Source organism: Pholis gunnellus (genome assembly GCF_910591455.1).
Source record: "Pholis gunnellus genome assembly, chromosome: 22".
Classification (NCBI taxonomy): domain Eukaryota; kingdom Metazoa; phylum Chordata; class Actinopteri; order Perciformes; family Pholidae; genus Pholis; species Pholis gunnellus.
In genome coordinates, this window is record NC_136549.1 from 14,755,068 (window position 1) to 14,776,273 (window position 21,206).

At 42.4% G+C, this 21,206-nt stretch overlaps 1 protein-coding gene across 1 annotated transcript in view; it reads left to right on the forward strand.

Moving 5' to 3' along the window:
* Positions 1-295: 295 nt before the first annotated feature.
* syt1a (synaptotagmin Ia) overlaps positions 296-21,206 on the forward strand; it is a gene marked incomplete at both ends in the record, with an annotated part of 36,192 nt that continues 15,281 nt past the window's right edge. Inside the window, 4 exons of the mRNA XM_079184055.1 lie at positions 296-470; positions 10,691-10,863; positions 14,423-14,548; positions 20,638-20,805. Of these exons, the coding sequence (XP_079040181.1) occupies positions 296-470; positions 10,691-10,863; positions 14,423-14,548; positions 20,638-20,805 (642 nt within the window). The remainder of the gene's footprint in view (positions 471-10,690; positions 10,864-14,422; positions 14,549-20,637; positions 20,806-21,206) is intronic.

The window sequence follows — 21,206 nt, forward strand, 5'->3', positions numbered from 1 at the left end:
CATTTTATCTCTGCTCTGTGATGCTAATCTGGAGTTTAAGCAATGAGTGAGTAGCTTTGTTCTGAATTCAGCGTGCTGGCCAATTCATTCTGGACCACAGCTGATGTTTACCCAGGCCGAGCCAGCAGCTGCTCACACGGTCTGCATCAACCCAGTCAACTGACAAGGCGAGCGCACTGCCTCTGACATGCATCTGTCACAGCGGGGCGGAAAAAACAATAATCTAACCCACTCTGTTGTGTCTTTCTCTTTCTCCACTTGTTCAGCATCTGCCTGGCTGCCCAGCGTCGGCACAATGACTGAGGGTCGAAGGGAAGCGCTGGCGGCGGCGGCGCCCGAGCCCACCACCGCCTCCTCCTCCACGGCCGGCTCCAACACCACCAACACGGCCGGCCCGGGCAACGGCGAGAAGGACGAGGCCTTTTCCAAGCTGAAGGACAAGTTCATGAACGAGCTGAACAAAATCCCATGTGAGTGTGTTTACGGTACTGTCTGTCTCCGGGGGACAATTCTCGAGCTGAAACAAGAAGAGCAACTACTTTGATCGTCAACTCGTCATTTTAGTTATTTGTTTTTAAGCACAAATGACAAAAATATTCTTTGCTCCAGCCTTTCAAAATTAAATATTAGCCTTTTTCTCTCTCTAGGGAAGCCCTGAGAGGAAAAAGATACATAATTCTGGTGATCCATGTTCTAAGTCTGATCTTGATTGTTTTCCTGAGTTTATGACTTAAGACTGAACAGCTGGTTTCTCCAGGATAGTCGTTCTAAGTTCCTTCATTATTTATTTTTCATCTATGAAAAACAGTCGTTAGTTGCAGTCCGAGACAACTTTCAATGCATGATGCGTTCGGGCCACTGTAAACAGTGGAGTTTTATGCAACGACCAGGTTGTGTTGATTGTCGTGCATTTATTAAGACGGATGCTGTGATAATTAAGGAAGCGTCTGATTTGAAATGAGCTAATCAAGTGTAATACTTGACATTTACTCCAAACCATGAAATACATCTAAACAGACATTGTTTCAACCCCAGTTAAATCTTTGTCAGCTCAAACATGTTAAAAGGTTATTAAAGCCATGTAATGTATAAACCAAGAGGCTGATAGTAGAGATGTTCTCATTTCTCCTTCCCAATAAGATGCAGAGTACCGATCTGATACCAGCGCAATAAAAACAACATATAAAGAATGAATGCCATAGAATTGATCTTATTATCTAGTTTGACCGTTTTAACTGGAAAACACTGACACATTGCTGACATTTAGCTAGCTCTGGCTAACGTTACTCTCTGTGCTAGCACCTGCCCGATCGGTATTACACATGTGCAACTCCCGACAGAGATGAGAAAGAAGCACGATGGCTCAATCTTTAGCTCCTTCCATCATCGATTTTTGGATGCAGATGCAACGAGTGTTGAAAGGTGCTCATGTGCAGCAGTGATTGCACAGGGCGTACGGATCGGGCAGTGAGTGACACGTGCTGTTGTGGTTCCTGTGTAGCGTAAATGAGCTTGTAAATGATATCATAGCGTGATACGTGATCGGTTCATAGACTTGCAATCCAGTATTTAAGGCTGTGTCAGTGGCATTGACAATACTGGTATCGGTATTAGAAGAACTCCAGCTGATAGGCTCTGAGGTTACAGGCATGGTTAACCACCCAAAGAGCCCAGAAAGAGAAACGTCTACGAATTCAAGCTCATTGATCTCAACCAGAAAGACGTGATTGCATTGAATATTTCAAAAATGTATTTTCAGAAAGTATAAAAAAAATTGTTTTCAGGCTTCACGCCTTTTCATAAACGCTGTTTTTCAGTCGCCGTGCAACAACATGCGATGTGTCTGTAATTACACTCCCTCTGATTTGAAACCACTCAATCCATTCAGTGTAACCGTGACTCAAAAACCATCGGATGTGCGTCAACTTTTGCTGAAACCACCGGTGTTCCTCAGCTTTGATAAGACGTTCGACGAATCAGCCGAACAAATGATTTACTACATCTTTCATTTTGTTGCTCGAGTCAACAACAAATTCAAGTATTTAGTGCACTGAATGGTTTCGATGGAATTGTCTTAATGAATTACTTGAAGTGGAGAATAAACATCTGGCAACAATAAGTCAAGCGTTTGACATGATAAATTGCTAAATTATGCATAACTGGATTTATTATTGGCTGTTCAGTTCAGTTTTTCTATCTTACTTGTGCTTTCAGTCAAAACTGTGTCTTCTTTTCCACATAATCAAACACATCATCCCCTTTTTATCACCAAACATTCCAACCAAAAACTTCCTCAAATGTGCATTTGTGCCTAGAAAAGTATTTATATTTATATTCAGATAACGTATTTAGATAAGGTATTTCTGTTTCTACTACATCAACTTTTTAAAAGTAAAGGACATGAGTGATTACTTCTTCTACATGTTGGCTTTGTTATCTGGAGAAGAAAAAGAAATGTGTGCTTCTTTTGTTCACCCTGGGCAGAAAAGTAAAAAAAAAAAAAAAAACCTGTCCGTTAGACAGAGTTTTAAATTACTGTTTTCTCACCTCATCCCCTCAATCAAAAGCAATGTTTGCTCCCCGGTGCTGCCAAGCTTGATGATGGACGCCCCGAGTCTGGTTTACTCCGTGGAATATCGATACTGTCTGGAGAGTCAGTCCGGCGGCAGATTCAACGAGGAATATGTGAGAGACGAAGCTGTGCATGCTCAGCTATTGCTGCTGCAGAAGGTTTTCTTTTGGGGCTTATAACCCGGTTTAAGCCCCCGCAGGCTTTGAGGCTGGTCGCATGGGGCTGTCAGACTGGCCAAACTTGTTGCAGAATTTCTGTCCATCAGGATCTGCAGGACATATCTCTGAGCCGGGGATTTGACCTCAGCCACGGCTGCTGGCTGCTGGCTGGCGCGTCCCAAAAAAGCAGAAGGCTTTATCGCAGTCTTTCTACATTTACTGTGCTTGCTCTTTTTAAATTTCAAATTTTTCAAGGAAAAAATATGTTTGCATGCATATTTCATCCAGTTATCGCACCTATTCTGCATCCCAGTTTGGTCTGTTGATTACGAGGTAGTTTTGTTATGGTGCAGCTAACTTTTTTTTAAATGTATTTTGGGACAGCAGTTTATAGTTTATAGTTTTATTATTAAACATACATCTGGACAAAAGGCAGTTTTATTTCCTCTGGCTCTCTTCAGGGGGGAGACTTAAGAATAAAAGTCAATAAGGTTTGCTAAACTAAGACTACATTACACCTCCACAAAATCGTATTTGACCCACTTGGTCTAGAATTTCATGAAACGGAGAAAGAGAAAAAGAGTAATCTTTTCCATAACGTCATTTGCTACATCCATCCGCTCCTGTACTGTGCAAAAAAACACAATTTTTTATATTTTGTGGAGCATTTCTCCATTAATCTGTCAACTGCTAGTGTATAAAATGTATATTACGAGTTCTTCGAGCTTGTGTGACGTCTTGAAATTGCTTCATTTTTTTTTTGACCAACAGTACAAAACCCAGAGATATTCAATTTACAAAGATGTAAAAACCAAGGACAGCAACAAATCCTCACATAAGAAAAGCCCAAAGAACGTTTTTTGGCTGGATATACAAACTAAATTAAATATCATTTGAAGAAGTAGAGAAAAACTACTACTACTACTACTGCGAAGGAAATCAGAGGCAATGAATGGTAATTAAATGGATTGTTTTGCACCAAGTGTGTGAACAATAACTCCTTAAACAAAAAAGAAGCCGTCTAATTAATTTGTGAATGATCCCTCTACGTCCACAGAAACATGAGCACACACACACACACACACACACACACACACACACACACACACTGAGGTCTGACTTTGTAATCACACTAAACCATATTGTGACTTTAGAGCCGAGAGGTTGCCTCAAAGGAAACCAGTGTATTGAATTTCTTCGTACGTTATTTAAACACCTAAGGCTTTACTTCTCGATAACAATTAACCTCTGAGCACAGGGGCTGTTTGATCCATGACTGTTGGCTTCACCAGACATTATTTCAAATAACACAGACAAGCGATTGACATTTCAGGGAAATAAATCTTTTTTTTCCTCTTTTTTTAAATCAGCATCTTTCTGCTTTTAGGCAGCCGAAGGCACTCACAAACGTTTTTAAAGCTGCAAAAAGGTTTAATTAAAAGATATATTTTCCCTCTAGTGGAGCAATCCGTCATAATTAATCAATTTTATTTAAATTAATTTTTTTTTTTTTACTAAATCCAGGCAACATTTAAGTTAAGTTGAAGTTGTCTTTATACAACAAAGCTGTTTCTTGAGCACTCTGGGATCTTTCAGACTTTTTCTGACTAAAAATCGTTTGGCCGTGACCGACACGAGTGTCGTACAGCTGATGGTTGCAGCTAATGATATAGTAGAATTAGACTACATGACTGAAAGACTATGTGGTGTAACTTGAGACAAAGAAAAACAAAGAGCTGAAAGAAAAATACGAAGAGATACATCAGAAACTTGACTTTGTGGCTGCTCACAGTCAACAGACAGCAGAGTTAGTGAAGGGGGGGGATTACAGTGGTGGATCAGCAGAGCCTTTCGTCTCCGCCTGCCTGCTGCTGTGGCGACAAGCCAACTGTCTCCCACTCTCTGCAAAAAGTTTGCCCGCCATGAGACGCCTTTTTAGGTGCCGGTCGAACCCCAAGCCAGATCAGTCTCAACCAGCACCAGCTTCCCTAAGTCGACAGATGGGGAACAGATCCTCCATCTTCTCAGAGATTTTGTCAGCATTGGAGGGTCACGTATATGTTACGAGTGGAGCTTTTGTAAACACGACGACTTGTTCGTGCTGTTTTTTCCACCTGTGAACACTCAGAAATAGCTGAATACGAGCAACAGTCGAGGCAGTTTGTGTTGTTTATGTTGTACAAGGCTTAAATGGTGAAGGCTATTGGATATCAACATCCTTATGCTTATAGAGCTGAAGTCTTCAAAGACCAAATTTATTGGCAATTGATCCAATTGTTCATCCACCTTATGCTGGCGCCAGAGGAAAGTTCTGGTGATCACCAAATTCAGTAGGATTCATCCTCCGGGGATCAAGAATGTCTGCACAAAATTCCATGGCCATCCATCCAACAGTTATTGAGAAATGTCAGTCTATTGTGGCTTCAAACGATCCGACTGCGTAAAAGTATAGATTGAAAATGAAAAGCTTGTGTAAGTGCCCTGGAGGTGAGGTGGGATTAAGGCAGACGTTGGAGCTTATATTTGGTATAGACGAAGTTCAAACGGAGAAAATGAGCTGAACCAAAGGTGGAACCATATATATATATATATATATATATATATATATAGAGAGAGAGAGAGAGAGAGCTGTCCACTCTTCTTTGTGCACCACATTAAAACTGCTCTACTTTTCTTTGTGCCTCGAAATTACAATCAGTGCTCTTCTCTCTGCTGTCATCTGCTGCTGTAAATCCACCTCCAGCACTCTTAATGTAGTGTCACTTCAACTCAGGATGCATTGTGTCGCTGCGTCTACATGTTCTCATAATAATCTGAATAATGGAGCAGACTAGACAGAATAGGCCGGCCCCCTTTTTGGGCTCTTTATTTGTATCAAACTCACACAGAGGACAGTTTTCATTATCATCAGCTCTCATTGTTGCAGATAGTTATAAGATGCTCCCTGCTGCAGACATTATCTTTGCTTAAACAAGCCACAGTGAGGAAAAAGGGCGCGGACAGAGTGTTGCTCTCATAAGCGTAACAAGATTTAATGTCAAGGTTAATTGACCAACAGGGTCCTGCCACATTGGATTAGTGTGGGCTGCTGGAAGTGGATATAACCCAGATGCTATATTACACACACACACACACACGCGCGTACCCTTTTAAATGCATCCATCAAACTCTGTCCAGTTCATAAAAGCTTTCTGTCAAATGTAAAGTGCCGTATATTACCAGGGATAGAGCGGAGAAACTCTGTTAAATACAGAGTTGAGTCAGAGCAGAGACATCTTGTGGCGCTGGCATCAATCTTCATGGCATTAATCTGAAGTATCCATCAATGTAAGTGACAAACTAATGCTGATCACAGTCTATATAAATTAATGCTTTTCTTCAAAGGATGCACAATCTCACTACGAGCTGTATTCAGTAGCTGTTCTGGAGCTTTTGCTTCTGTCTTTCTCTGCAGATGGAGGCGCAGTTGTAATGGAAATGATAGATGTAGATGTCACACTTTTGTAATCCTCTGAGCACCTTAATGACTTCTCATCGATGTTGGATTAAATGCATTCACAGCAAACGCAATGCAGCGACTTCATTCATTTCACCGTAATACACTGAAATGGTTGTTTATCAAGTTCAATCTACTTAATTTAAAATACTAATAAAGGATGATTCAGGTTTATTAAAACGTGGGTCTCATTTGCAGAGCTGTTGCCATCATTTCTATTAGTAACACTTTGTCCTACACTATTATGGGCTAAATGCGTTGTATGTGAAGTTGATGTATGTTGGATGATCTGCATCTTCATCTGCCATCACTCACTCTGGCACAGTCTCAAATACAGAAGGAATGACTCATAGATGACTCATGTTTATTAATACTTTCCTTTCTCTTACTCTATGTATATGGAGTGACTTTCAGGACATAAAATGTCAGGCAGTGAACTCTGCTTTTTGCTTCATGCTGAGGTTGCTGCTCTTTGACTATATCAAGAAAATGAGATCTGATAAGCTCTTGTCGGGGAACTCAAACCCAGAACTGTGTCGCATCAGAGGAAATCAGTTGTGCTGAGGTTTTTGTGGCAAATGATATTTCCTATTCTACCGGCTGAATAGAGATCTGGCATTATTCAGTGGAATTAATACTTCTACTGGAATACCAGGAACCACTTAAATGTTCTACGAAGTAATATTTATGTAGCCTATATATGTTACTCGCTGTGTCTAAAGTGTTTTTAAGGTTTCTCATTGGTTCACGCTTCGTCGCCGTACACCATTTCAATGACAGTGTTGAGCTTTGAGGGAACAGCAAACGTGGATTTCATCATGCGCAGCCCTCCCATTAGAGAAACTCAGCGGAACAAGAGATAAGTGCTGGGAGTTGAAGTGCAGCACGCATGCTGCCTATACTCCCTCTCTCTCTCTCTCTCTCTCTCTCTCTCTCTCTCTCTCTCTCTCTCTTGCATTTGTATTTGCGATGTAAAAGCGGCTGTTCCAGCGCTGGAATGTGTCACAGTCGGCTCAGAGGTATAAGAAACAATTGCTGCTGTTTTGTGCAAGATCAGAGGTGTCGGGTGTTCCTTTCTTAAATGTCAGCAGGATTTTACCCCAAAAAACCAAAAGCAAGTCAGTCACGCAGGCTCTTCATGCAGACGTATCTGGTACCTTCTGATAAGGGAAGGATTTAGGGGGGTAAAAAAGGGGTTTTAATCTTTCTAGTTTGCAGTTTAATATGTTGGAGATTTATCTTATTTCAGAAGATCACCGGCCAAACGATCCAACCAGTCCGCTGGATTTTTCAAAATTTCAACCACCAAGTTATCCTTTATTAATGGCTTTTAACTGATCTATGAAACATTAATACATGTGTTATTAACAATTAACAGAGCTATTAGGTTTAGTTACTTCAAAGCTCTTTATAAATTGTGTCAAATTAAAAAGCGTCACCACAAGCCTGTAGGACAAATCTAAATGTAAGTGCAATTTTGTCTTTGGCTGACTTTTAACATTGAACATTTGGCTGCTAAATAACAAGGATCCCAGTGGGAATTCAGTCTCTTTTTTATGTCTCTAAAGCCCAAGAAACTCTCCCTGACTCACAGTTTATTCTTAGTATAGTTTCAAGTTTTTAGAGGAAATGCTGTCAGTTGTGGATGGCTCATTGTAAACGAGACCAATCCAGTGTCACCTCCATCAGCACACCGCTCCGGGGCAAGGCCAAAGCTGGAGATCCGTAAGTTATTTTAGAGCATCACTCACTGTTTTTCCTTGGAGGAGAGTGCTTATTGATTTTGTCAACAGAGCATCGATTTCTCTCCCCTCGGACCTCGGCGAAGAAACCACAGCTGAATGCTGGCGAGCAAAACCCCCAGAGTGATAGACTGTAATATACTTTTCTGTTTTGATCGGTCTTTCTGGAGTTTTAGATAAAGTCTTCAAAGGACCTATTTTATCTATTGTTTTTTTTGGATTTGTGACCACCATTGGGCCGCTACCTAAAATGAACCATGACGAGAACTATGTGTCGTCTTTCTCAAGAAGAAGATGGAAGTTTGTTTTTTCAGTATTGCATATTTTTCAGATGTGGCAAACGTATGGAGGCCTTGAGAGGCAAGTGAGAAAAGAATGAATTCGATGATCTAATTTCTAAGTCTGATCTAAATTGTTTATGAATTATGAACCTGTCAAAAGAGGTTTTTTCCAGGATCATTTCACTTCCTCAAGTCTTTTTTCATTCGTGAAAACAGGTGGGAAAAAGGTTTTTGACTTTCTCCATGCACTCTTAATACAAAGTACATTGTGTGTGTTAGCAAGTAATGAAGAACACATGAATGCTTTTAGTTAGAGAATAGTGTAGCGGTGCACCTTCGCCTCTTGTGCCTCAAATGAGTATTACAGTAAGACTCTGACTCCTGACAAAAGAAACTTTTGATGGAAAAAGATTGAGAAACTTCAAAAGATTATCCTAGCAAAGACTCACCTTTTCTTACATCAGAGAAAATAATATAGATTATTCTATTTAGAGAAATTGGATCACCAGAATTTCTCCTTTTTCCCACTTGCCTCTCAGGGATTCCGTAAAATGACAGTCAGAAGTTTTCCTTATTTCCTTTCATAGTAGTAAGCACTGAAAAGAACAAATTCATGCTCCAAAATTGGCTCATTTGTCTGTTATTCCTCTCTATTAAAATGAAGGGTGGGCTGACAGGTGTTTGTTGGTGTTTGCTGAGGAGAATAAAGGAGCAGCGATTACGAATGCTGAAGGGAGAAGTCTGTTGCGAGGTCTCTCATTATTTTCAGCCCATCTGGATTATAAGCAACCCGCTCCTCCTTCCATCACTGTGTGTGTGTGTGTGTGTGTGTTTGTGGTGTATACTGTAGCTGTATGCACGCATCAGGGAACACTAGCTAGTCTGCTGATTATAGCTGAGAAAGGTGTCGCTGTGTTTGCAGCAAGCTGCTAGAGCTGTCTGACAGTCTGAAGGTGACAGAGCTAACTGCCGGTTGTCCGATAGCTCCCGTCAGGTCCACACAGTAGGGCAACAACATTTGGTGGAGGAAACGAGAAGACATGTGCCTCTTTTAATTACAATACTGAAGCTGAGCAGCGTATCTTCAGGTCTTGAAAGGTCTTAAAAAGCTGTCCAGCTCGCTGGTGAAAGTGAAAAATAGAGGATTTATCATGAGACACGAGAATTAATTGCAATTATTTTGACCAAGATAATCATGACATGAGATAATTTCCTGCCGAATGTCAACATATTTTGTTTTTTTTGTTCATCCGTTCTGGAGCTGCTGGATATAAAGTTGGTTATTGCATTAAAAGGTGCATTAAAACCCAAATTTCACTGCTATGATGAAGTTAAAGGTTCGAACAAACTCAGACTTTGTGTCCAATAATAACTTTAGTAAAAAACACATCACAGATTAATGAACATGTCTCTCCGAGCTTCCAGCAAGCAACTGAATGCACCATCAAGGGAGAGTTGGCCTTTGGCATAAACACACCACAATAAAGTGACATTGTCCAAAATAATAGAAGACTTCTAGTTCTGGATTTAGTTTCAAGGCTCTTGGTTGCTTTTTATGCTGCGAGGTTACGTAAATCAAAAGTTAAATCCTTGCGGTTAAAACAACACATGTCAAGCTGTGAGAGCAGCGGCTGAGTTCTCGTCACACAAACACAACGTGGCTCAGCTGGAGGGCATAAAACAAATGTTTCGACAGGACAAATTGATTGTATGACTGTGGGATCACAACATTTTAAATGAAAGAAACGCTCTCACTCTTGTTCTCTAGCTTCCCCTGGCACTGAACTCTAAATGTTCAGGTTTAATTCAACCAATAAGATTAGGCTTCTTTCTTTTTTTTTCAAGCAGCTCTGCCTCTGAGAAAGGTTTTTCTGTAATCTGTAAGAAACTCAAAGCCTTAAATCTCAACACAAAAGACTCATTTCATACTGTTTTTAAAGGTCAGGCAGCAGCAGAGCCCATGTGAGACGATGTGTGTCAAACCCCCGTGAATCTGTTTGATTTTACTGCATCATTGGCTCGTCATGGTCGTACCGCCGCTAATGCCTCTCAAGCCCACCCGGTGAATTATCACCGCTCTCGGTCCCAGCTCGAGTTCTGTGTCGCCGGTGATTGCCGTGAAAGTGTCAGCTGTCCGAGAATCTTTTGTTTAAATGGCAAGTGGAAAATGCCAACATCTGTTACCTCCACCAAATTGGCTGAAGCTGTTGAGTCGGGTCTTGTCCTGCTGGTCGGGACCGATCGTTAGGAGTCTGCCACCTCTTGATGGACCCAGGCGCTGGCTTAGGTGCTGATCCAGTGTCCCAACCCTGCAGGCCAACACGTTTTATCTCAGCTCAGTCAGTCGCCATAACCACAGAAATGTGCTTTTCTTCCCTGCAGCGTTCTATTTGTCCCAGAGGTTTTAACCCAAACTCTTTCCCCGTTTGCTCTCTCCCCAGTGCCGTCATGGGCCATCGTCTCTATCGCCTTCGTGGCTATCATCCTGGTGTTAGCGTGCTGCTTCTGCGTCTGCAAAAAATGGATATTCAAGAAGAAAAACAAAAAGAAGGGCAAAGACAAGGGCAAAAATGCCATCAACATGATGGACGTCAAGGATGGAGCCAAAACCGAGGTAAAGACTTTGACCTTTTGTCGCTTAGAATTTAGAAACATATCCTCTGACATTTAGTTTTTGCTGGATCTTGCACGATGTTAAGCTAAAAGTAAAACAAATATTTGTCCAGAAATATATCCAATAATGTTTAGTGTTTTTAGTTTTCTTTGCTCTATTCGACATACGTTTTCTTTTAATATTTTTAGTGCATCTAATGCTGTATTATGACGGATTTGATTGATCACATTTGCAGTTGCATCAACACATTACGGTGTGTGTTCACCGACAGAATGAGAATAATGTCGCTGCAAATGTGGCGATCAAAAACCTCCCTATTTTGTTCTGCATTTACTGTTACTGTAAGTATTTTGTATGTCTTATGTATTAGATGTTGCCAAAGATATACATGCAGTATTACTTACTATGATATTTCACTTGCTTAAAAGTAGAATTCAGTCTAATTACAGGAGAGTTAATGGAAGCCATTTAAATGGCTTCAGATTGAAGAGAGAGTGTTTCAATCTCTCTCTTTTTCTCCTACTTTTCGTTCCTGTGAGTGTTCCTTTTTGTCATATGAGGACCTGCTCACATGTTGAAGAGTGTGAGTAACGTTTTGCCGTGTAATGAAGTGGTATCCACCCAGAGAAATGACATCACCAAACGCTAAACAAATGGGAGGGAAATGTAATCAAACCCTGCCTTTCGCCAGTACAGAACGGGGAGCAAATGTAAAACCCTGACACTTCAAATGGCGTTAGTGCACTAATTGCTCAGGCGGTGCATCATTATACCGCCGTCTTTAGTGGAATCATGCACGAAGTGTGTTACATTTGCTGCAACACCTCTGCTATGAGAGCTGGATCCGAATCGCAGACGGAAACCACTGATGATGTTTTAATAATTCATTACTTATTGTAGAAGAAAGCATGTATTAAGATGTAGATGTTGAAGACTTTTCTAATGTGACAGAGAGCAGCTTTAACAGCCAGCGTGGTCGACCAAATAGCTGCACTACAGCACATCACTTGTGCTTGTTAGAGGAGAAGATTTCCCATTAACTTCCAATATTCTGGCCGCCTGAGAAGCGTCCATTTTTTTTTTTACATTTTCAAATAGCCATTAATCAAAACAAAAGACCCCAGTTATTGGTCGCCCCTCATAACTAATCTCTGAGATCGGTGAATATGTCACTTCCGAGGCAAGCGGTCATTTCTCCTGGTGTGCCCAGACTCTGGTGTGTTAACTCCTGCGTGTGGTTGTTTTAATGTGTGTTTCTTCCTTCTATGTCCTCCTTATCTGTGTTGTTTCTGATGACTGTTCGGGATGGTCACTGGCGGTAGGTTCCAAATTGCTGTTGGATCTTCTTAAGCCTGCTGCTCTGATGTTTTTGTTTTTTTATAGCCTCTTGACAACAACTTACTCCCATAGAACCAAATATATGTAACTATGCATACAGTACATGTATATCTGCCGTATATATGCGTGTACAACCTGCGTACGCACATATATATGTATGAAAGAAACACTGGGTGCGCATTGACAAGGTTGAACCGTGCTGATTGTTGGTGCCAGGCTAAAGTCTCCTGCCTTTTGAGTCTTTAATTTACATTTCAAACGAGGGGCGGCGAGCGAACGTAGAATGATTGAGAGGCTCTACAAGTAAACGCTCCTTTGAAACTGCTGATGAAAAGGAAGCTTTTGACGTACAGTAGAATTTGCATTCACTTCTGTCAACCCAGGTGAAGCGGATCGCACCTTTCCTGCAGCACTGGATGCGCAGAAATTGGGATTAACCTTATGAATTCACAGGTTTGATAAATTAGGGGATTTTATTTCCTCAATCATTTTACCTGCTCTAAAAAAAAAACACTCAATTCAGATTTTCTCCCAAAAGGCAGAGAGCAAAGTGGCTCAGCGTAAAAAATATATAAAAAAACAATCAGTGTTGTTCAGCCTTTTTGCTTTCACATGAGCAACTTGACAAACTAATAGGAGCAGCCCCCCCCCCCCCCCCCCCCCCCGGTGTACATCACAACCCCTTTTACCAACACCTACCCACCCACTGCTGGCATGATGCTTCTAGCTACCATCGACGTAGGGGATCACATAAGAGCTGCAGGGGTTATGGTGACAATGCGACTGTTTGTCTTGAGGGCGTAGTAACCAGACTTGGGGAATGGGGGGTAATCACGCGAGAGCACTGGGTTTGTATGACAGAGAATGCTCTGCATGCGTAACGAAAAAAGAGACATCTTGGAAGGCAACTTTTGACGCTGAATGACTGATCTTGAGAGCTAGTCTTTGCCTCTTCAATCGCATGTTGGTCTTATAACGAACTCCTCCACCCCCACCAGCACCCCTCCTCTCCTCCCCCCCCCCCCCCCCCCCCCTCCAACACCCAACACCAGCACCACCACCAATGCTCCCCCCCGCCCCCCCCCCCCTGCTGCCTTTACCTCAGTGCCAGGCGAGCGATAGGGCAACTTCACTTCTCACTCTCTGCCACTTCAGACTCTTCCCAGTTGATATGTGTTTTTGCCAGAGACTTTATCTGCCTGAAATAACATCAAGGGAATTGTCTTGCTGTGATCTTTCCTGGAAGCATCTCTCTCTCTCTCTGTGTCTCTTTACACGGGCTGTACCCGAGTCAGAATTTATTGAAATTTGTTTCGGCTGTTCGTTCCTTTTTTTCCCACTATATAGACTATCTGGCAATCCGGAAGTCCAGTGACATGAGCCTCAGTGATGATTTTGACCACACTGACATGTCAAATGCGGCTCGCCGTAGTTTTATAATAAACATGTTTTAACATTTCTCAATGGGCGGGGTCCGATGGATTCATTCATTCATTCAGCAGCTCGGGGAAGATCCCATCACAGGACCTCTCTCCCCGGGACGCTGGCCCCCCCCGGCGCATTTCCGACTCGGGGTGAACGTCGCTCGCCCAGATGGAGCTCGCTGTTTTTTTCTGTTCAGCAAACCCACTCGTCTTTAAGACGCGGTTTACAATGCTTTGTGGGTGTAACTAATTTGCCGTGTAACTAAAATTCATATCTATGTAATCCATATGTTCATGTTTAGATTGTTAATAGGACCACAAAGTTCTTTATAGATATATAAAAAAAAGAAAAATGGCTCGACTTGAAGAATTTCAAGTCGCCTGAGGGTTCGCCTACGTTTGATTCGACTCCTCGACTTTCAGGGAGCAGCCCGTCTCTTTATTCTCTCCTCTTCTTCCTCTAATGCCTGCCCATCGCTCTTATCTCTGGCGACATCATTTGATCTTTCCTCCCTTTAGACAGAAAACACCCAGAGATTGATAGAAAAGCATCTTCAGGGGAACAGGCCCGGCGCTTTAGTGCATCACAGAGCATGTCCTGGTGTTAACTGCTATGGTGTTTTAGTGCTTGCTTCCCCCGTTTCCCCCCCCCCCCCCTTCCTTTATTACACCATAAAACAAGTGGCAGCTTTTACAGGAGTAGGTCCGGTGGCAGGACCTGGGCGGGGAACGGCTGGCTGGGTGCTAGCACCAGCGACAATCAGGCGACTCTGACTCTTGGTGGGTGTCTCCTTCAGGCCTTGAAGGATGAGGAGGAAGCAGAGACAGGGCTGACTGAAACGGAGAAAGAGGCAGAGCCCAAGGAGGACCAGAAACTGGGCAAATTACAATACTCCCTGGATTACAATTTCACCGAGAATACGGTAAGGGTCTGTTCTCCGAATCTCCCTGTGTGTGGTGTCGTGGTTTGCGAAAGGTCCTCCTTCGTAAGTATGGTCACGCCCGACTTCTGAGGGGGTCCAACTTTTCATCTCTCCAGAGATTAAACAGGACCCAACCCAGGTTTTGCACAACATTCTCCTTTTGTTGCGTCGCCACTGCTGTGTGATCACTGAAGCTTGAGAGCAATCTCACAGGGATATCACGGTGGTCGAGTTTGTTCATTCGCTACCGAGCCTTGTGAAAGATACAGTAGGCTATTGGGATTTAGTTAGTCTCCGAATGTGTTTGTTTCTTTCTACTTGATTGAAAACAGCCCCTGCAGAAACCCATCTGCTTTATTTTGTTTCCAGCAGGATGAGTTTAAAAAAAAAAAAAAAGAAGCAGAACGAGGAAGCACATCAACTTCCTGCCGCCAGATGTTGTGTGACAGATAATAGACACGGTGCGTGAACACTGCGCTGTCCCTCACTGGGCTAGCTAACTCCCCATTATGAACAGAACTGACAGCCAGAGATTAGACAGTTACACTGCTCCTATACACACACCGGCTTAGGTACGTCTCCCTTACAATAACTAAAAGACTAATAACATTCTCATGTTTGTGTCCCCTTCAATCGTCAATAATTATTAGCACCTAACCTGTCATCAATGCACAGGCTGTCGAGTCAATAATTAGTGTTCTTTTAGAGGGAAACGTATCGAGTCAGTTCATAAAAAAGGGATATTATGTGGACAATATTACATTTCACAGAGGGATCTGTCATCTAGTGGGAGGCAATGACAGGTCTCTCTATAAGGTTCTTGATTACACTGGTAATAGGCTCCACAGTGGAGCTAAAGTGTAATGAATGGGTGACAGTTTTCACACCGCACACGGCTCATTGCCGCTCCACAGACGGACCTAAAAAAGAAAACCCGGGGAGGCAGCCGTTTATCTGACCCACTTTCAGCTCAGTGATGGACACAGTGGCCTTCAGGAAATGTTTATTTTTCATCCTCAGGCTTTGAGGCCCATGCAATCAATGTGAGCGCCACAGAACTGCTGGAGGAGAACTGACACAGGGGGGGGGGTGTCGGCTGTAGCTTCCTTTACAAAGTAGAAGGCTGCGTGTGAACTACTGGATACGTGGCAGCAGTTAAAGAGAGGATATTACAGAGAAGAGTGATTGTCTAGTCTTGGGATAATTCGCAGTCAGAGATTGATGTTCGATCACAACTGAAGCATGAAGATGGTACTTTTCAGTGCCTCCCTTTCTTTTTGACGAAATGAAATTTCATTGTACAAGCCCAGTGTCCCCTAGAAATCACATTCGTGTTGGACGCTTCTGCAGCACGCGATTTAAGGACAGAGTACGCCCGATATGAAAAACTCGATGTGATGTCCGAACCACATCTAAAGGCAAAAGTGTTTCTATCTTTGCAGAAAGGATAGACTCAAAGTGACAGCATTAGACATTGCAGTGCCAATGCAGGAAGTCGTCTTCTCTTTATGTAGTGAGGTTAGGGTGATAGATGGGTTGCATGTTCAACCCTCATATTGGAGACTGACGTTTGCGTCCCAGAGCAAGACTTCGTGCTTTATTTGCCCTGTAACTATGATGTTTTTATAACCCTAAGCAAGAGTTTGAACTAAAATGTAATGTGGATGTTAATTTGCCTCGTCTGTTCTGTAGTTGCACAGATGCAGAATTAAATGAGATATTAGCAGGTAACAGGTGGTCACAAATGTTAATGTGATCTGCAGGGTTTTGCAGGATTATCCAATTTAAATCTTCTGTGTTAGAAAGTGATATTCAGTATCTATCTCCTGATTTAGGGTTTGAACCAGATGTTGTATCCATTTAGATATATGTCAACACACGTATATTTTTTTTGTCATGCCAATTTGTCTCAAAAATTAGAAAACACGCCTCGTTTAAGACGCTGCCGTAAGCGCTGTTAAATTTCCCCTTCATGGCTTAAGAGATCTGTCGCTAAATGTTCCATCCTGCCAAGAAAAAAAGGGGGAAACACTGGTTTGTGTGTGTGCGGAGACTGAGGCAAGATCAGACTTAAGTGTGAAGAGACGAGCAGATTAATGCCAGGTCCTCACGGCAAAGAGCTCCAGCTTTGTTTCCGTCTGTTAACCACCACAACTGGCTGCTTCCCCTGGTGTTGATGACTCTGAGTTTGTACACTAATGAGACAAAAGGTTTTGTAAAAGATCCAAATCACTCAGGGAGCGACGATGCGGCTGCGTCGGGCAAATGAACCACAAAGAGCCTCCTCAGCACAGCAGGAAGGGAATTATAATGTCATTCCTACTTTCAACATCATTACCATATTCATTTGCAGGTCAAGACCAGGACTATTGTATTGTGTCCAGCCAGAGTATGTGAAATCTGAACTCATCATTAAAAAAGGGATGAATTTCAAAACATTCATTTTTTTTTTATCATTTATTTCAGAATTTCCCCCGAGACGGTTCATTTCTGAAATACAACACAAAGCTGCTTCGTTAAATATTAGTCATGAAAAGGACTATTGGTCCTCTTTGGAAGTGCAGTGGTCTCAGCAGAGCCACGATGCATTTGGGACAAAGCCGTCCAAGATGAGCTGCCAAGGGGCCGAATCAACCGTCCTGCAGCCGCTGTGTGCTGCTCACTGAACTGAAGAGTAACAGACAAACAGAGAGACGGGTTAATACCAGCAGCTCTCTGTCTGCCGTGATAGAGTCTTTAGTTCAACAGAAACACCCACACAGATGTGCAAACATTGTATTTATTTAGATTAACTCTCAAAGGTGTGATGATCAAGGTGTTAGAAATAAATAGTGTTAAAATTAGAAATAGAGGATTAGTAGATTAGTAGAACTACAGAGTTGTGAAGCGAGAGGAGAGAGTTTATGTTCAGCTACCGTATAATACCAAAGTGTACCAACTGTATCATCAAGCCTCCAAGTGGGAATTTCTTAAAAGTCTGTCGTAGTAAAGTTTCATATCTTAAAAAAGTCAAAAGTCTTTAGCAAAAAGAAGGATTTGACATGGCACATTGTGTTTGTGTAATAGTTTACAGCTTATGGGCACATTTCAGGTATTGTGCATATTTATCATTTCTCTTCTCTCTGTACACTTCATACTTTGGGGTTTTTAGGCTGTTAGCCAGACACAAAAAGTAGATGCCACCTTGGGCTCAGAGGAGTGTTTTTTTTTAATAAATTGATAACTCACTTGATGTAAAAAGCTTTGACCAGAATATGTAAACTACACAAAGTGCATTACAAGAAATGAAACGCCCCAACACATCACTTGAATATTGTAATTGAAGGCAGCTTTCCAAAAAGTCTTTCCTTTAACTCATTTTTGAGAAAATTAGGACTTCTAAGTGAATATATGAAAAGCTCCAAAGGCTCACAGCTGGGGACCATTTTGAGAAAAGCAGATAATGGTTCATGCATTACTTAACTTTGAGTAGCAGCGCTCTCTGATTGGTTTGTTTTTGATTAAAAGGTGTTTGAGTTGGTGTTGTGAATGTCAGCCGTACGGTGTCGCACCGGGAGGGAAGACACATCGACATTTCCAGCCGCTCCCTGCTCTTATCTGTCCTGTGAAGCACCAGTGCCTCTCCCCAGCAAAGATGCCGTGTGACACGCTGTGTCTGCTGATGGACGGATGGGTGGAAATCACAAAGACAGCGTGCAAGGATGAAATTGCTACACTCAACATCTAAGTGCCACTTCACAGCATTTCAGTGCAAAAACATGTTTACGTTTAGGTTCGGGTGAATGACAGCTAGAATATCTTTCATTTAGCCTCTCAGGTATGTGACTATTTGGCGGTGAGCGATCACATTGAGCTTCACACAGATGTGCAATCGTGGAATCGTTACATGTATCGTGACAGAATGTCATTTCAGTGTTCAGCGGTGTGTTTTCAAGGTAATGTCAAGAAAATGTTGTGCATAACCTGGGGAGCAGTAAACTAATCGAGGATACTCCATACTTTCCATGATGATCTCGTCTCGTGTTCACTATTGTCATGTGTGTGATGTTTGTGTGTGTGTGTGTGTGTGTGGTACATTTACTCCATCTCATGAAGACCTTTCCCTACTGGAATCTCACCACCATCCACTGCAGATCAGTACATATAGTAGTACTGAGACAAATACTGTATATTAAGGGAAATGGTAACATTACACCTATTTGTAATGATGGCAATGCAACTGGGTGGTTGATACGCACACACAGAGATGAAGAGCAGGGTCACGTAAGGTACATTTAGCTCTTTGGAGTTTTAGTTATGTAAACATGAAATGTGTCGGGGGAAGAGCTGCTCTGAAGGCAGAAATAATCTCATTAGTCAAATTAAACAGTAATGTGTGGAAGCAAATGGCTTTTACTTCCCACGCCGGAGGCCTTATGTTTTCAGATTGTCCGTCCGTCCCATTCTCTGGAACATGATATCTCAGGAACGCCTGGAGGGAATTTCATCACATCTGGCACAAACATTCCCTCGGATTCAAGGAGGGGCTGATTAGAATGGGTTGGTCAAAAGTCACTGTGACCTCCCAAAACACATTTATGTGAATAACTCAATAATTCATATGCTAATTATGATCATTTCACACAAACGTTTAATAGGATAAAATGATGAAGTGGTGACATTTCGGACGGACATGGATGTAAACTTCAACTTGACTGATTGGCGGAAGCGTACGGCCGTCTCGTTAAACTTCGGATGGAAGAAAATAAACTTTAGAAGCAAAAGCTGGAACTGTGATTAAAATAGAAAATGAATGACAAAGATGTTATTTTATTTAATGAGACCAGGGCATCATCCTCAAAGCTCTGCAGGCTAGTGGAGCTAGATAACGTTCTTATGCTGGAAGGTCTGCCAGGCTAATCGTCTAGCATGACTAGACTGCTTAGATGTAGCTTTGACTTAAACTCAAGGTCCTCTTACAAGCTTTTTTTTCAAAGCTTTTAGACATATCATGATCTTCATCTGCAGGAGGAGTTTACGTTGCTTGAGTTGGGATTGTTTTGTCAAACTGCTATTTCCAAGCTCAAAAATAAAGCCTGTAAAGCCAACATGGAGGAGTAGAAGTACTAAAAGTGCAATGGATGAAGTCATACCAAACTCCCATCTGCTAATGAAGACCATGCGAGACATTGGAAAGCTCTGCCAGGGGACCTTGAGTTGGGATTGATTTGTCAAAGGACTGTTTACAAGGTCTAGAATGAACTTTGATGCTTGACTTCAATAATTCAAGTACATGGATCTTTGGTTTATTTACCTCCTAACCTTGTAATCTTGGCCTTCAAACTCTACCCACTGAAAACGTGCTTCTGAGAGTTTCTAAAGCATTTCATAATCCTACCGTACCCTAGGAAATAATAAAAGCATATACATCTATGGTTTTCAGTCTGTAACACTGTTTTTACTTCATAGTGTTGGTTACTTGCCTTATGGCGTTTACCAACTGCAGTTAATTGTCATTGTTTCCTACTTTTTCTGTTTACCACTGCGTCGCCGGCAGCGCCGCACAGTAAACTGCTGCCGACAGCTGCAGAGCTCCATGGCCGAGTGCCCTGGTCAGCCTCCAGATTGCTGCTTGATGGCTGCCTGATAGGAAGTTGATTGACTGACTAGCTGGGCCTCCTGAGAGGCCTTTGAGTTTTAGACTCTGACTGGCAGGTCAATCAGCCTCCCGGGCCCTCCGTTGTGGTTATCAATTATCCGCCTTATGTGAAGAGAAACAGTCCTCTCATTCCTACTCTGACACATCCTGACCTTTACGAACTCCTCAGCCGCTGTCAGGCTCTGCAGACATAACCTTCTACTAATGCTGCCATATCCCACAAAATAAATGACACTGAATCACCTTAAAACCCCAATTGTGGGAGATTGATTGCTAGTGATTTTAAAAGACAAGAACAATCTCATGTTCCTCAAGTCTTTTAGAGATAATTCTAGACACGTCTTGAACAGTATATGGTTTCTCTGTCAGGATGTTGGTGGGATGAAGGTGCAAATTGGGATCATTTGGATTAAGGGACAGTTTGACACTTTATTTTGTGTTCCGCTTTTAGCTCATGGTGGGGATCATCCAGGCCGCAGAGCTGCCTGCGATGGACATGGGCGGCACATCCGACCCATACGTAAAGGTCTACCTGCTGCCTGACAAGAAGAAGAAGTTTGAGACCAAGGTCCACAGGAAGACCCTCAATCCTGTCTTCAATGAGCAGTTCACTTTCAAGGTACACCTCACAAGAGCCTGACTTCACTCGCTTCCGCGGGATGCTGAGAAACATTTGCTCCTTTTTTAAGCCCATTTTTGTTCCGCTGACAATCTGATTTGCATGCAGCCATGAATGCTGGAAAGGTGTGGAGACAGTAACCAGCTGGCACATAAACAAGCTCCTGACAGAATATCACACACACACACACACACACACACACACACACACACACACACACACACACACACACACACAAAGAGGCTCAATGTGATTGGGATTAACACAGGCAGATGCACCGCTACACCGCGGCCTTGCCTCGGCCACAATAGATGCATGGCTGCAGCTCAGCAGTGGGGAAAGTTTTGTTATTCACTGGACAGAGAAGAGCGCAGGTGTTTGGTGTGAAGTCAAGCGTAATG